Source organism: Lissotriton vulgaris, chromosome 11 (genome assembly GCF_964263255.1).
Source record: "Lissotriton vulgaris chromosome 11, aLisVul1.2, whole genome shotgun sequence".
NCBI classification, from domain to species: domain Eukaryota; kingdom Metazoa; phylum Chordata; class Amphibia; order Caudata; family Salamandridae; genus Lissotriton; species Lissotriton vulgaris.
The window spans coordinates 75,055,987-75,073,087 of record NC_141699.1 but is presented as its reverse complement, the minus strand read 5'-3'; the positions used below and the strand labels follow the sequence as shown (position 1 = coordinate 75,073,087).

The 17,101-nt window shown below is 43.7% G+C and overlaps 1 protein-coding gene across 1 annotated transcript in view; it reads right to left on the bottom strand.

Annotated features, from left to right (window-relative positions):
* Positions 1 to 13,927, bottom strand: part of MAPK1 (mitogen-activated protein kinase 1) — a 352,914-nt gene extending 338,987 nt beyond the window's left edge. The window contains exon 1 of the mRNA XM_086942728.1: positions 13,525 to 13,927. Coding sequence (XP_086798854.1) covers positions 13,525 to 13,637 — 113 coding nt within the window. The 5' untranslated portion in view covers positions 13,638 to 13,927. The remainder of the gene's footprint in view (positions 1 to 13,524) is intronic.
* Positions 13,928 to 17,101: the final 3,174 nt, after the last annotated feature.

Here is a 17,101-nt window from a genome sequence, read left to right as displayed (position 1 = left end):
TTCTGTCTCTATGAGTCAGTGTGCCCGAGCTCCGGGCAGGAAGCTGATGGAACCGGACTCCAGGGGCTCCTGGGATCCCAGAGGTGACATGGCGCAGAAGGAATGTGAGGAAAGACCCCGTAGACGGACCTCCTCACCGGTCGGTGAACTCTCCAGGGGCCAGTTTCGTTCACACATGTGTCATAGTTCCATCTTTTCTTCTAACCACAAACCACTAAAAATAGAACTTTCTCACATCATCACTGCTTCAAACCCACGCTGTACGTGGAAGGTCGGAACCAGCTGGACAATAAATACATCTATTGCAGGAATCTATGTTTGAATATAAGATTACATTTTCGCTTCCCAGCAGGGCCATTTAGGCGTTCATGCCTCAAAGGTCGATAAAATGGTTAGCACTACTTTTGGGCATAATAAACGTTTGTTATCTGTCAGGAATGCAATATGCCGCCCCCTCCCTGTTATATATAGGTCTTTATAGGAGAAATATCTTTATAGGTCGTGTATCACAGGGCACAGATCTCAGTCCACCTGTCACCAGTAGCTCTGCCCACAGGAGTTGGAGCTCAGACACGCTAGTACCAGAAAGGTGGAGAGAAAGAGGCACGAAGCATTGCAAAGAGAAGGAATGGATGAGGAAAAACAAAAAGTACGATTTTCGGGTAGATGAAAACACTGGGGAACTGAAATAACGACGAGATAAGCTCTGCTAGAACAACTTCTTGGAAGTGGCAGCCTCTCCTTCATGTGTGGCACATAGGACACATATGACCTTATCTTTAGCCCCCACAGCGCAGCACACTGCGACTTGTTCGTAGAAGGCGCGAGGGCACGATGTGTGCCTCCACTGGCCACACCCATTTGGATGCTGGTCAGAGGGTGGAACCAAAAGAGGGTGGTGTCTTCCTGGAGAAGCAAGTACATGAACGCAAATACACATGGCGTTGTCCAGCTAGTCACAGACCCTGCTCCTATGAGTCAGTCATGCACTTTCAAGGCCACTGTTGCATTGTACTTTCTCATCGTAACACGTAAATGTAGCAGCCATCTTGATTAGGGAAACCTGTTGTGTATCGGGAAAGATTTATACCATGAAGGTGGCCCGCCCCATTTAAAATGACGTCAGTAAGCTCTTTTTATGTCTAATACAAAGTTTATATCGGGACTCTGGCTTCGCCCCATCTATGATCACAATTAGGACCGGTAGAAACATATCAATATGTGCGCGTGTTCTGCTGTCCAAGTCAGCTTAACGCGAAGGATGAGGACAGGAGGCAGTAGCTGTTAATCTATATTCACCCGGGAGCGGAAGATATGCCGTTTTGCTAGCCGAAGCAACTTCCGGTATCTGAGTGAAGGGTTAGCTGAAGGAAGATGGCTGCACCGGAGGAGCTGGATCTGACCCAGGAACAGACCGAGCGGCTGTTGCAGTTCCAGGTAAGGGGACCGGTGTTTACAGGCGGGAGAGTTTTAGAGAAGAAGGGAAGATTGTAAAATGGTTTTGTGTTGAAGAAGAGTCTTACAGTGACGGGTTAAAGATGGACTGTCAATGACAGGCTAAAGATGGGCTTCCGCAGTCCCAGGCTTCTTCCTTTTGAACCAAGGGTTGTCCTCAAAGTCTGCTTTCAAGAGTGTGGTGGCTATTGTGTCCTATTCTATGGTCTCTTTCGCTTAGGAGGTGTCGTTTTCTGATGGTGCTGCTCTTGCTCTTCGACTGGCAAATATGCCAATGGAAATGGGTTGGCGAAACTGCCTAAGGAAATACGACGGACACTCTGTACCCCTGCTTTGAGGCACGGATCTCTTCCGTTTGGATGACGGGGAAGAGGGCCCTGTTTTGAAATGGAGCGATTTTGACAATGTGTCAGGATCTGTCTCCATAAATAGCTGGTCTCTCTCTATCTCTGAGGATAAGGCGAGCAAGGGGGTACTCCGAGAATACGGCGAGTCTGACCTTTCCCTGAGGGGAAAGGGTTCCACTCCGAGGATAAATAGCAAGTCCCACATACCTCTACTTCTTCTCTTGCACTCAGTCTCCATCTCTCTCCCTCTTGCCCTCTCTCTTCATCCTACAATCTCTCCTTCTTGCCCTCTCTCCTGTCTTCTCTCACACTCTTGGCTTCACTCTCCATCTACCTCCCCATTTTCTCCTCACTCTCATCCTCTCTTTATCTTTCCTTTTTGCACGCTCTCTCGCTCCTGCCCTCCTTCCTGCTCTCTTCTTCTTTCCTGTCTTCCCTATCCCTTCTGCCTTCTCACTCTATTCCCTCTGCCCTCCTTCTTGCTTTCTCTCTTCTACCATCCCTCTCTTTTCTGCCTTCTTACTCCCTCCTGCTCTCCCTTTCCACCTCTCGTCTGCTCTTTCACCTTCTTGTCCTCCATCTCTCTTGTTCTCTCTCCTTCCTGTCCTCTCCTCCTCTTGCCCTCCTTCTCCTTCCTGCCCTCCCTCTCCTCCCTGCCGCCCTCTCCTTTCTGCCCTCTCTCACACACTCCTACCTTCCCTCCTGCCCTCCCACTCCTTCTTGCCCGCCCTCTCCTTTCTGCCTCTTTTCCTTCCTGCCCTCCCCCTCTCTCCTGCCCTCTCTTCCTTTTGATCTCTCTTCCTTCTTCCTCCTGCTCTCCTTAACTTCTATATCACTTCTTCTCTTGCACTCAGTCTCCATCTCTCTCCTTCTTGCCCTCTCTCTCCTGTCTTCTCTCACACTCCTGGCTTCACTAACATGCTTTATGAAATAACTTGTATTCTAATTCACTGTGCATCTGCAACTAATTGCATTATAAACACAATCCATATTTCTGTGTAAAGTAAAACACATCAACGTTTTACACAATTCAAAGAAGTTAGAAAAGACCATTTGTCAAAAGCAATACCAAAAGCTCAAACTTTAACAAAGGCGAAACCATTGCATTGTAAATGCTTGTTTTAATTGCAGTGGCGTCCTCCAAGCTCCACACCAAAGGACGAAAGAGCTTGAGCACAGTACCAGTAGGTGCATCCAAATGCATTCTTCCTTGGCGACTGCCAGGGTAACCAGTGCGTTTTTCAATGGAGGGCCATGAGAGTCTTGGATGCTGCTTTGCGTGCCGGTAAGTCCGTGTGCAGCAGACCCGAGACGGGGTGCGACCTGCTCCTATTTTGGGTGCCATTACTGCACCTACCTTCAAGGCAATAATGGAGGTTAGTTACCTGTTATCTCTTTAAGAGAAGCAACAAGCAAACATATCAATGCTTACAGGGAGCAACACTCAATTATTTGATTCTCATTTACTCTAAACTTTTTCTAATTATTTCATCACATCCCCTTTAATACAAAATAAAAAAGTACTTTTTTTTATCACAATGTTCTAATTTTAAATGTATTTAAACATAGGGCCCGATTTATAATTTGGCGGGCATAAAATCTGTTGGCCTGGTAGATGACAATGCGTGCCAGGCTGAGACTACTACGCCAGCCAAATTTATAAATGACCACTCAACGGCTGTCATTTCTAAAGCAGTAACAGGAACTGTGGTCACAGCGGCTCCAGTCGGTGCTTTGTTTGGTGCACCACTGTCAACATGACAAACCCATCCATCAAACGGGTTTCTTTTTTTATTTGCAAAAAGAAAATCCAGAACCAGAATTTTTGGGGGGGAAAATACAAAAGAAAATGCCCGCCTCTCCCATGGCGAAGTGAGCAATTAGCAGTTTTCACTGCCCCTTACCGCCAGGGTTTTCCAATAGGTGAAGGGCAGTGAAAACTGATCTCTAATTCCGCCCATATAAGTTAGGTGGGCAGAATTATAGGTCTGCCTCTGATGGCTCTTACTTCATAGTGCCATTGGAGGGGTTTAATCATGGTGGAGACTGTAGTATCCGTCGTAATTAAACCAAAGGTCCACCAGCATATAAATCTGACAGACCACAACCTTGGCGGTATGGATACTCCATCGCGATAGAGTATCCATACAGCCAATTTCGAATTCAGGCCAATAGTGCTTAGTTCCTGCAGGAAGAAAAAAAAATGCACAAGCCTATCAATCAGGAGCTGCATGGAAGCAGAGGGGAGCAAGAAACGCTATCTGGAAAGAGATCACTGCCTCTTCAAATGGAACAAACCAACGGGGAAAGTTGTGGATACAATATCTGGACAGAACCAAGCTCTTTAAAACTATAGATTTCAGCTACATACATAGATTCTAAATCTGCAGATTAGACCGCAAATGCCTAACTGCGTAAAACTTGTAAGGATAAAATTGTAAAGGCTCAACCTGGAGTTACAATACATATTTAACCAGTCCTTGTTTTGTTATAAAAATACACGCAAGTACTGCTGGAGATCAGTCCCTCTGTGTAGCCATTAGTCAGCATGGTTTTAGCAACTTAGCACTACAATACAGTGTCTGCACATTGCTGTTCCTGAAAAAAAAAACTCACTTTGTCAAGTGCAATTATTCTATTAAATTAAGCACAAGTAGACACCTGCTTTTTATATGGTTAGCATAATTGCTTGTCTTCCTTCGAGAGATCAGATGCATTTTAGGTTTACATTTTTAGGTCGAGCCTTTCAATGCGTTTGCAAGAGATATTGGGGCTTAACCATCGGCGGCGATTTGATGCTGTGCCCGTGAAAAAAGCGTCTGCACAATGCACATCAAAGCCACTAGCCTCCCTCCCACAAGCTTCCCCCAGCGTGCGCTCTGCCTCAGGCATTTCTCCTCCCCTAATTTATTCACTGCCCACGGCCGGGCGGCCGTACTTTCACTTTCACAGCCGCGTCTCGTGTTTCCACTTCTCTCTTTCTTTCCATCTTTTCTCACACCCTCTTTCTTCCTCTCAACTTCTCTTGCCTTCACCCTTTTCACTCCATGTCTTCGTTCTCCCTTCTCTCCCTTTCTCTACCCTTTCTCTCACTCTGTTCCTGCTTACATCGTGCTTCTTCTGTTGTCCGCGCCAACAGACGGATTCATAGTCTGTGCGGTCTAGCATTTGACATGGATTTTGTGTGAAGCGTTTCCTTTTAATGGTGAAGATTGGCTGGTACAAGAAATGCTTTACTCGATTGGCGGACAAACTGAAGCTGGAGTGGCGAGTATCCCGGCTCCTGTGACATCACTCCACAATTAATAAAGGTGTTTGATGGGAAACTGAGCCCCCCACACAGCAATGCCAAGAGCTTTGTGCCCCTTGCCCCCACTGGAGCCTCGGCATCACACCTCAAAGTAATCCCTTCCACTCCCCCGCCCACCCCACACCGCCACGTCGCATTAGTAGGCAGCCCACCCCCCTCCAGCACCTGCCTCCTCTCTGCCCACGCATCGCGCCTTTTCTATTCATTTGTGCCTCGCATCATCAGACTTGTTTCTCTCTGTTATTCCAGTGTTCTTTCTCGTTTTCCCGCCTCTGCCCTTCTCACCGTTTCTGTGGCCCCAGGCGACGTGCTAAATGCAGACCTGCTGGCTCTAAAGAGGTTAACTGGTCCGTCTGGAAGAAAGTGTTCCGTTGCACCATCATTAAATCCAGATTAAAAATGCGATTTCTCCAGAGACCTTTCCCATCAAACATTTATCTAACCTCGCTACCGTTCACGGCTGACATACTTTTTATGAATATGGCGTTTCGTGCCATTGTGAAATATTTAACGTGTGAAATATGCTGTCAAGGGTTCTCCCTAAGTCCCAGTTCTCAGCAAAAAATGCAATGTATCAATGTTTAAAACTTTATTACCTTATGGATAGCACTGGCGCAAGCTATGCGAGAGTGACTCCCAGGGCACTGGTCTGTAACTGCTGAAATCTTCAGCTCAATTTCTCAAATAAAGTTTGTCAATAAAGTTTTGTTCAACAACGGTTTCAATTATAAAAGAAACTTTTTTCATTTTGGTTTTTCCTTCAAGGTATTTTATTCATACTTTGAAATTTCATCAATGTTTCTGTGAATTACTGTTATAGTAATGTTTCAATATCATATGTTCTCTTCATTTTTCAATCATGAAATAAAGTTTAACAATCCGTGAATGTTCCAATGCATTTCGCCCATTGGGCTTCATCAGGGAAATCTACAACATGAAAATATATTTATCACCAATCAGCAATCAATAACATATTCAGTAACATAAATCAAAGCTAAAACTAAATCCACCTTGGAAAGGCCTCAAATGAAATCAAGAGATACATTGTTGAACTCCAATCCAGACAAAAAGGAGTTGAAAATAACCTGTGTAAGTAAATTTTCCACAGTAAGTCATTTAGTCAAAAAAGCAATCAAAAAGCATTGGCCAATGCTGCAAACTGAACCAGATTTCCAGAATATCTTCATGGATGAACCTGTATTTTAAGACACCCGTGCAAAGAATTTGGGAGAAATAATTAAACATCCCACCACCACAGAAGACAAAAAAACCTACAAAGGGACAATTCCATGTAGAAACTGTAGCAACTGCCACAACATTATGGAAGGCAACACCATCATGCATCCTATGAAGGGCAATAAAATTAAACTAAAGGTCACTGGGGCCTGCGACACTAAAAACATCATTTACTTAATCAAATGCCCTTGTGGTAAAGTGTACGTTGGTCAAACGGAGCGCAAACTAAAAACAAGACTTACAGAACATAAAAGTAACATCAGAACGAAAGTAATTAAATCGGCAGTAGCCACACATTTTTTGGAACAAAGACATCAAATAAATCAAATAAAAGCTTGCATCCTTGAAATCGTCGATAAAAAAAAAAAAAAAAAAAAGAGGACAAAGACAACAAAAAAACTTTACTTATGCGCGAACACCACTGGATTTTTTACCTACAGAGTTTAACCCCACGTGGAATTAATGAAAGGGTTGAATACAGTTGTTATCTGTAATTGAAGGACTTGTGCTGAGTCATGCCACAATATTTATCATGTTTGTAATTTAATTTTTTTATGGTTTTGTTTTCCATAACGGACACAGTTACTAAGCGTAAACATGTCAATGCGCCTACATAATTCACATCAGCATTCCTATAAACACCATCAGCGCTACTATGTTTCAGACCATAGAATAGCGTACAGGTCCCTTTAAATATGTGCGAGTTCGCCAATACACACATTTCCAGTTAGCGCGTCACACGCCGCCGGCTTCAGAAGAAACGGTGCACGCCTTAGATGCACACGGGAGAATACGCGCGAATTTAGGAACACTCCGGGTAAGAACAGCGACCCCCGAACTTTAGTTGTTTGAAACCTTCCACGTTAACTATATGCGCGTAAGCAACTTGCCTTTCCGTACTAAATTAGAACATAGACTAGCCATCCGGCAACCCTAATGGAGCCCACAGTGCCAATCGTATGAAAAGGGTATTATTTAGTGAACATAAGTCTAAAACTAGATGTGTACTAATGGAAGTATAAGCATTAGAATACACCGCTAATGGAGAAGGCACTCATGACGCATGTATACATTTAGTCTAGGAATGGTTACGACATACTTGAAAGCGCACCATGTGAAGTTAGAAAACCGTTAGCACCGGCATTGTTTGTAAGCGTTCCCCATTAAGAATATATGGCAGGGGGAGGAGCCAAGATGGCGCTCAGGTCGGACGTGTAGTCCCTCGGCTCCGAGGACCATCTCCTCCCACGAGACTATCCTGCAGGAGATCCTGCACCGAGGCGGCACGCTGCGACAGCGGATGTGTTCTAACGCCCTGCCGCGAAATCCTGGGGCTTGCGCTTCCTTCCAAGCGGGTGAAACGCTCGAGCGCAGTTTGCAGGGTGGGAGGGTTTTTTGTTTATTTTCTTTTGTTCTATGGGCCTTCTATTCTTTTTTTTCCTTTTTCTTTCTCTTCTTCTGGGTTAGACGTTTTTCTATATCATGGCGAGATGTGGTTCTGGTGTTTTTTTAAGTGCATTGTATGCTACTCTCTCCTGATTCTATGTGGCCGGGACCAACGTGTTGTTCTATGATATCCTGAAATCGTTTATCCTATAGACTTTAAATTTGAAAATTAGACCGCAATACCTCTGTAATAGATCCTTGGAGCGTCGTCTTATTGATATGTGCTACATTTGTGAGCCTTCGGGCTGCGTATTGGACTGTATGTAAAACCTCTTATCAATAAAGGTCTTCCAAAAATTTAAAAAAAAAAAAAAGAATATATGGCAGATGTAAGAGTGGTTTGACATTTTACCTTCAGGCGCTAAGGGACGACAACTTTGTTTGAATCACAGTATAAAGTATCACATTGTACTTATCATTTAATAGATTTCACTGTATTATAGTTTTAGCTTTGATTTATGTTACTGAATATGTTATTGATTGCTGATTGGTGATAGATATATTTTCATGTTGTAGATTTCCCTGATGAAGCCCGATGGGCGAAATGCATTGGAACATTCACGGATTGTTAAACTTTATTTCATGATTGAAAAATGAAGAGAACATATGATATTGAAACATTACTAAAACAGTAATTCACAGAAACATTGATGAAATTTCAAAGTATGAATAAAATACCTTGAAGGAAAAACCAAAAGGAAAAAAGTTTTTTATAATTGAAACCGTTGTAGAACAAAACTTTATTGACAAACTTTATTTGAGAAATTGAGCTGAAGATTTCAGCAGTTACAGACCAGTGCCCTGGAAGTCACTCTCGCATAGCTTGCGCCAGTGCTATCCATAAGGTATATATTTACTCCCGAGCGGGGAGCAATCCCAGGGAGCACGGCATCCATCAAAATCCTTGGTTAAATTAGCAGTGCACAGTTAGAAATCTTTAATTAAAACTTTATTACAACAGTACAAAAAGAAATTACTACACTTTTTAATCTTCATTTTTTAACCCCTTCGATGCTCATGACGAGCTCAGCTCGTCATGAGGTATACCTCTTGTGTGCTCATGACGAGCTGAGCTAATCATGACCACACCCATTTACATTAGGGCCCAGCACAGGAGAAGGATACCATCAGCAGCGATGGTGTTAAAAAATTACAACACGCTACACATAATTTTCTCACAGAATTTTTTTTTTTTAAGGTAGTGCCATTATACATTACAAAAATATTATGTAATTATTAATTATTTATAAAATTTAAAAGCCATTAGGATTTGTTATATCAATACATGTATGTCAGTGAAAAAGTAAACATGTAGCTTTAATAATGCTATAGGTGTCACATTTGCAAATTCTATAAATATTGGCATTTACAATAACAAAAATACATTTGCTATTATAAAAACAAACATAAGTTAACAAATTATAACATTTACAAGACCAATAGCTCCAACTTTTCTAATGCGAGACCTATTGCATTTCCAATGCTTGTTAATTAGTTTGAGTTGTAGCAGGGTAGATGAACAAGCAAGCCAGACACTAATGAAAGCAGAAAAGCCCACCCCAAAGGGCAACAGCTCAACTCTTAACGGCATACAGTTCTCTCGGAGCACTAACGACTACGCCTTAGTGTGCAGTCTTCGAGTGATAGGAATTAAATTTGGTCAGAATTCAAATACCGTGGGAAAAGGCCAAAGGTAACAGTTCTTCTGGCAGTTTCCAAGGTTAATTGATCCACACTACCTAAAATCCGTGCCAAAACTCACATTGCAAATTGATAAAAAACAACTTAAAACTAGGTTAAACTGTCAATCCGTATTCTCAAGCTCTCTCCAATGTGAGGGAGTCACTTGATGTAATACCTGGAAGACGTTGCCCAATGCTTGGCTTGCATACCTTCTGGAGGTCGCGCAGTACTGTACACATCATGTTTTTCCCCATTCAATTTCATTCCTGGATTTCTTACGCAGAAATGAAAGGACTCCAAAATTAGGACACTGAACATTCAAACCAGACATTGGAAAATAAACAAGCAAGTGCCCTTGAAGGAAAGCATTTGTCCCAGGTCTACACTACCTAGCCACTCAAATATATGCTTTATAAACATGTTAATACCCAAGCTGAGTCGATGCTAGAGGCCCACCTAGAAAAGCAGCAGCATTCTTCAAGATTAATTTCAACATCTGAGCACATTATAGTCAGATGTATTTTTGAAGATAAAAGGTTTTGCTTTATTTCATCTTTAATATGACATGAACTCTAAATCCAAATACAATTAAAAATACATATTTCAGAAATAGTTGGCAATTACCTAAAAATGCATTGCCATAGAAATAGTTCCCATTCAGCTAAAATGGGAAGGGTACAAAAAAGGTCAAAATGTCAGCTGCAGTAATCTCTCTTTCAAAGTATCTGATTAAAGCTGAAGCTTGTAATGAACGTACAAATCCGACCCGTATGTGCACATCGGTAACGCTTTTAAAGAATACAAGCCACAAAGTAACTATGTTAACAGCACCAGACACTGGAATAAACCATTTACAAATTGATTAAAGAAGCAGAAAATATTTCGATAATGTCTTAGTTATACTGATTGCTGTTGGGTACTTGAAATTGGTTAACTTTCATCAAACTCTGGTGCTATACCAAACTGTCCAAAAACTGTTCAGGAAAATCTGGAAAAAAAATTTCACACTTTATCAGCCTCGCGAGTATTTAAACAGCATCCCTTTGTATACCCAAGAAAATAGAAGAAAAGAGAATGATTTGTTTTTATCCATCTTCCATCCCATTGTATTTCTGCAATAAAAATGTATGTTTTAAAATGTTTATATTAGATGCACCACCTATAAGGTGGGTGATACAAAATAATGTATCCCCCACCCCATTCGTTACAGGTCTTAACAATGAAGCTCAGCAGCACAATACCGTACATCACCCTCATCATAATGTTGGCATAAGATACTACGGCAGAGAAGGGTAGGATGAACATCTGTATACCTACAACCTGCATAAAACGGAAATGCTCAGACATAATTAACACATAGCCAATCGGCACAGGTAATACAGGTGCTCCCTGTACCACGAGCACTCAAAACAACAAACAATACCCTTCACAGTCATCCAGCTGAGCTGGCACTCAATTTGGATGGGCATGAATAAGATCACAGTAGCAAACACGATAATAAACAACACAGCTAAAACCTTGCACAGTTCCCGAAGCTGCACATCCGAGCAGAGAGCTGTGCAAACAGCTGATAACACACAATTAATAGATCACATAAGTTAAGCATTTCATATACTTTGATCCCGTCCCGGTATAAGCGCGCTTTACAAATATGTTAAAATTCAAATTCAAATATCAAGAGATCACAACCGTACTATCTATAATAAACAACTGAAAGTTTCAAAAAAACACAACAGGCAAAAATAGTGTGCATACATCTGATATAATTCAGGGGCATCGTATAGAAGGACCCCAATGAGCTAAACAGCACACCAGTCTTCTACATAATATAGTAATCCGTGAAGAAAACACACTAAACCAACAGACTAGTTTAAAGGGCTACTGCGGACCCTAACAAAGGCAAGGCACCATAGTATGTTTCACCATCCACATAGCATTAACACAGTAATGACCGTACCAATCATTCAGATAGCATGCATCCCATTTGGTAAATAGCTCTTGCTACGCAAACAATAACTACAACAACACACCTACAACCAAACATACACACAATATTGGTAGAAAGATGTAGGACTCGCATGGCTGAGGTTGAAGTATGGGGGTTCACACTAATGGAACAGTGTCAGGATTCAACCATGGATGGTGAACTGAAGTAGCCTGGTGCACATGTGGATCAGTAAAAACCCTTTGCAATGGGATATGGGAATCAGTGAAGGTGAGCTGCCCAAGCTCCAATGGTGATCAAGGCTACTTGAGAGGGGCAAGTGAATGAAGAAATACAGGTGAAATGACAGCAAACTGGAATGTTGTTTAAAAGAAATTGCCAGGATTGTAAATAAGACACTGGATGAGGTCACCAAAAGATGACTTTGGTTGGAAAGAAATTTGATGCACTAATAAATGCAATGACTGAGGGAAGGTAGAGAGGTTGTAGCAGAAGTTGTTGCTGTAGATGAAACATTGGAAGAATTGTTAACCTCGCCAGACACCCCGATGAAGGACTTTGCAGCGGAGTGGTCAGAGGTAGACATTACAGCCTCCTAAAGATTAGGGAGGTGCCAAAGACTGCTTTGCGTTAGGTTAGACCGTGGTGGCTGGGATCGAAAAGGAAGAGGGTGCTGGGAAAACACATGCTGTGGTTGCTATGGGAAACTGATTGAAGGCTGCTGTAAGGACTGCGCAGGCAGCGGTCAAAGCTCCTGAGCATGCTTAACCTACCCTGGCATTCTTCCATGGACCCATATTCTTCCTAAATAAAGATTTGCAGTCCCCACAATAAACCTATCATTTACACACATCAGCAGGCCTATGGGGTCTACCTGTACAGGTTCATCTCCTCCAGTCTAAAAAAAACTGTTGATGCATTTACTGCAGAAATGCATATGTAACCAGTTGATACAGACCACCAAGGTGGGCAACACAACAACAAAACCGCTGCTGGAAGTCATTCAAACCACTAAGAAATATCAACATTTTAAGACAATCTCTTAGGATACTACTGTTGCGAGAGCTTGTAGTTGCAGGTCAGTTTCACCGTGGGAACTGTGCCCGTTCTTTTAAGTCTTCATCGGTTAGTATAAGGCACAGTAAATAAAACCTTATTAACCATTACAGCAACCACTAAGTAAAGAAAAAAGATATCGTCACAAAACCGGCAACAAGGCTCTGTGAATTAATAGCTTGCTATGGAGAACGGATTGTCACCAGAAATCCTAGATTTGAATACAGTAAAAAATGCAACTAACCATTTATAACTCCATTGCCGATAAATTGAGCAAAACGGATAAGAGTAACACTGGAAGTGCGCAGCATAGCACCAAATTGGAGATAGTAAGTGTTATGCATAATCACTTGTTATATTAGGTACTAACAAATGTGCACATTAAGGGCAGTCACTATACAAAAGCACGAACATACAGTGACCCTCTCTCCCTCCACTCCAAACTACCTGGGAGCCATCGAGCCCCTATTCAGTATGTGCAGCCTCGTCCGATCCATTTACCTGTTGGGACATCCAGAAAAGATAAGGACAGCCACACATCCTCCTCCGCCTTTCAAGGTGGTCTCCATACTCTTTGCGGGGAACCCATCCAACAGCCCTCCCTCATGCAAGCAGTGTCAGGCCAAGCAAGCTCCAGGCACCAGTTCGTTCAGCCTCCTACAAATCTGCCGACGCTCACCCAGTAATAAACTGAGTGAAAAGTGGCCCCAAGTTTGGAGGACCTCATCCTACTTGCCCCGACACTTGCACCTGTGGCGCGAGCTCGCGCCCCCGGCCATCAGCATGTGCAAATAATGCCTACACGTAGATGCAATGGGAAGCACCCCTGGCCCCCACCTTTGAGGCCCACCCCTCTCTAGGTCTATCTACCCTCCGCAGCCAGCGTGGCCCCCACCCATGCCCCCTCGCTCTGCGGAGCTCGGCTCCATCCCATGTGCATCTACACTTGCCCACCTGTGCAGCATCCTCCACCCTCTTTACGAGCCTCTTCTCCCCAATCCCACCCCCTCGCCCGGAGCCGGTGTCACTTCCACGGCGACACTCACCACACCATGCCGTATGCCCCTTCCCCGATGTAGGAGAGGCTGGTGTAACGGGGGCCCACGTCGAAGGCCTGCCCCCGCACAATCTCGGGCCCCCCGCAGTTGGCAGACGCCATCTTCCCCCGGTGCGGTGTGGCTGGCTCGGGCGCGCCGCCGGAGCTTGGCTGTCCTCGGGCTCCGCCGCTCGCGCTCTCCCCTGGAGGGTGGGGGCAGCTCGCGCCGCGGCCGTTACAAGCACAGGGGAGCTCGCGCCTGCTGCAGCCGCTGATGGTGACGTGAGAAGCAGCCGGGCTCGCGCTGTCTGATGCTGGGCACAGGCAGCGTGAGCTCCCAGGCCCCTCCCACCGACCCGCCCACCTACGCCTTGGAAGAGGTCGCGTGCACGTACTTGACCGAGAGGAGCGGGCGGACTGCAGAGAAAAAGCTACACGCGCCTGCAGGCATGCGCGGACAGCTGGAGAAGCAAACCTTCGAGCGAGCGGGAGCACGCAGCGGTGCGCATTGCTGTCACGGGGCTGCGCATCTCCTGGTACGCACGGGCTGATTCTGGTCCAACTAGCGGACATCATCAAACCAGGCAAAGCGTCCTGTTGAAGCCAACTTTGAGGGTGCATTATCACATAAATACCTAGGGTACAGTACGTCTAATGCTTCAAGGCATGAGGATTTTGGCTTTGGGTTTTTGAACCTGCAGTTATACTGATGGAGCAAGTATTCGCACGTTACGCGACTTGCTTGAATTCATGAACCTCGAGTAAACTTAACTCTGTAATCAATTTGTTTGTCGCACTAATATTGCACCTTTTACACTACACGGGGTGTCCCAGAGAAGCTTGCTTATGTGTTTACTAAACAGTAATAACGCTTGCCTTTAAAATGGTCGCTGCTTTGCGGGAATTTAGTCTGCGCATGCGTCGGTCATACCCATGTGATGTGACGCACTCGCAGTTCTGGAGGGAACTTGTTGCTCATGCGCAGTATTGCTAAAATGTCCGCTTTGTTTTCTCACATGCTCCGTGCTTGCATTGCTGCTTTTGCAAAAGCTGTCTATTCTGCCTAACTCTTAATGCTATAGTATTATAAAGTAAGGGATGTAGTGTAGCCACTCACGGTATACAGTGTATTCATTTTTTCTGTGTTTCTAAATTGTTTTCGCGTACTTTTCATGTATCGTTCTCCATGAGCCTGAGAGGCGCTTGCTACTGCATATTTGAAGCTCCTATGGTCCCGGTCACATGATGGGGGAAAATGAACCTGGCCGCAGTGGAAGTCAGCCAGCTGGCAGCCAAGGCTAAGATGTTCATGAGAACGCGACCTGCAACCCAGCAAGACGAAGCTGAATTGTACCTGCACTTGCTACTTTTGTATAAACCTTACAGTGTACCCTATTGTCTTCTAAAATCCTCATGCCATGGGAACTGGAATGTAAGGGGTGGGTTTGAAAATGAATATTAAGCCTGAGAAAGTCTAAATTTTAGGAGGTACCATGACCGTACCTCCTCCCTTGCCCAATCAGAATTTAGGGAACCTTTCACTTGCAACATTTGTGGGTGGTACATTGACCCAAAAACAGTTAGCTTAGGTTTAGCTAGAGAAATTGTCCGACTTGTCCGAATAGCTGACCTGTCACTGACCCAACGAACTCTATAGGTGATTGATACAGAGAGCTGCGGAGCACTCTGTCCGTAATTTCCACAGACTCAGTCGGGGTTTGGGAAACCTTAAGTGCTGGCGAAGCACTTTGCTGGGAGATTCGAGAACCCAATCGGGGTTATTGGCAGATTTCTTGCAGAGAGGGGGTAGCGCAGGTGTTGCATCCGAAGCGGCAGGTGTTGGTCGTACCCCTTGGTGAGCCCAGTCCTGATCCAAATCCTGGGGTTATCCTGTCCTGACTGTCCATGAGCTGTACCTGCTCGCCTACTGGCAACCTAAGTCCTTGAGGGTCATTTCCCGCCTTTTCCAACTGACCCATGGCCAGGGTTAGTCTTCAACCTATCCTAGGTAAATATAATCGAGTGTGGGTGTTTGTCTATCTAAGCTTCTCTCCTTTATCCCGAATAAAGCATAATTGCCTATGTCCTTTACCCTGTTTTTCTACAAATAAGATTTTCGTCCGAACTTGTGTATTAGCATGTTCCATTCTCTCCCTACCCTTAGTCGAATTCAGAATCGCATGCATATATAGTGTGTTCCATGCTTACCCTCCCTTTAGAGAATGAGCCCCATCTGGACAAATCAAATTGCATAAGTTTCGTTTCTTATAAACCGTTAGTGAAACTCGAAAGTCTGCTCTGGTTAGTATGTTCCCGTTCTCTACCCGCCTTTAGTGAAGTTGTGAAAGTCTGCTGATCTAAAATAGTGTGTCCTTATTTTTCCCTTCCCTTTACTTTTCGATTTCTAAATGTTTCTTACTCTAATTCATAGCTATACTATCTTTTTAATCCTAGTTATAGACAGTTTGATCTGTGTAAATTTGTGGCTCATGGCAATAGAGGAAGAAGAAAATTAGATAAAGGTTTTGAAAACTTCTTGCGTCTGTGGTTATTATAAATTTCAACTGTTTTTTCAAAAGTTGCGTGGTATTTTTAAGCTATTTACCTACTCCCAAAACTAGCTCCTGATCCATTGTGATCTTAGGTACCTGTTACAAGGATTGGTAAGTCTGGTACACGGAAATAGAAAGGAGGAAATTGAATTGCTGATAGCAGCGTGTAGGTTAACTGATTAAAGTATACATGAAAATTATTTTATGGGCCCGAGTGCGCATTATGTTTGGTCGGGTGACCTGCGCGCTCTATCAGTAATTTTCTGGTAGCAGAGCTATGGTTAGGACTAGTTAAGATAGGTAGATAGATTACTTGTTGATAAACCGTGAAAAATTAAATGTGCTGCTAAAAATATTTTTTCTTTGCAAAATCGATCGATCAAATGAAAAAATATTGCTTTGAAATGCTATGAAAGGTTTTTTATAAGTTTTGATGGAATGCTGCTATATGATTTTTAATGTATTAACCACTTGTTAGTGATTGTGATATGTTGTCTGGAATCCCCGGGGGCAGAATAGCGGGTGGTGAGGAGAATCCACTTTGCAGAGAGGTCACTTACAGTGAGGAAAATTAGTGCATGGTTAGAAGAACTGGAAGCACTAATTAGGGTTTTCTTTAATAATAGTTGAATAAATGATAGCAACAAGTTCACTAATGAAACTTCAGTTGTGATATAACCTATTAAGGGTCACACGAGGAAGGAGTAGGTAGAAGGATCTATCCGTAGTGTATGAAAAGTAGACAGAAGAAGTTTACTTGTAGTGAAACAAATCTTTCCTTTCTAGTACACTCGAGTATAGTGGCGAATGTTATACGTTGTAAATTAAATAGAGCACTTGCACTTTAAGAAAGAAATCAAGTGTCCGTTACCTTGTGAAGGAGGGAGTCAGTCGCGGAGCTGCGCTGACGTCACTCTGTGCCGCGCTGGTATTGGTCGAAACAGCGGGTGTGTAACGGAGCTGGTATTGTAAAGGAGGGGTGAGTGCCGGAGCGTGAGAAAGCGTCTCACGGAAAGGCCGCGCACCCATTGGTTG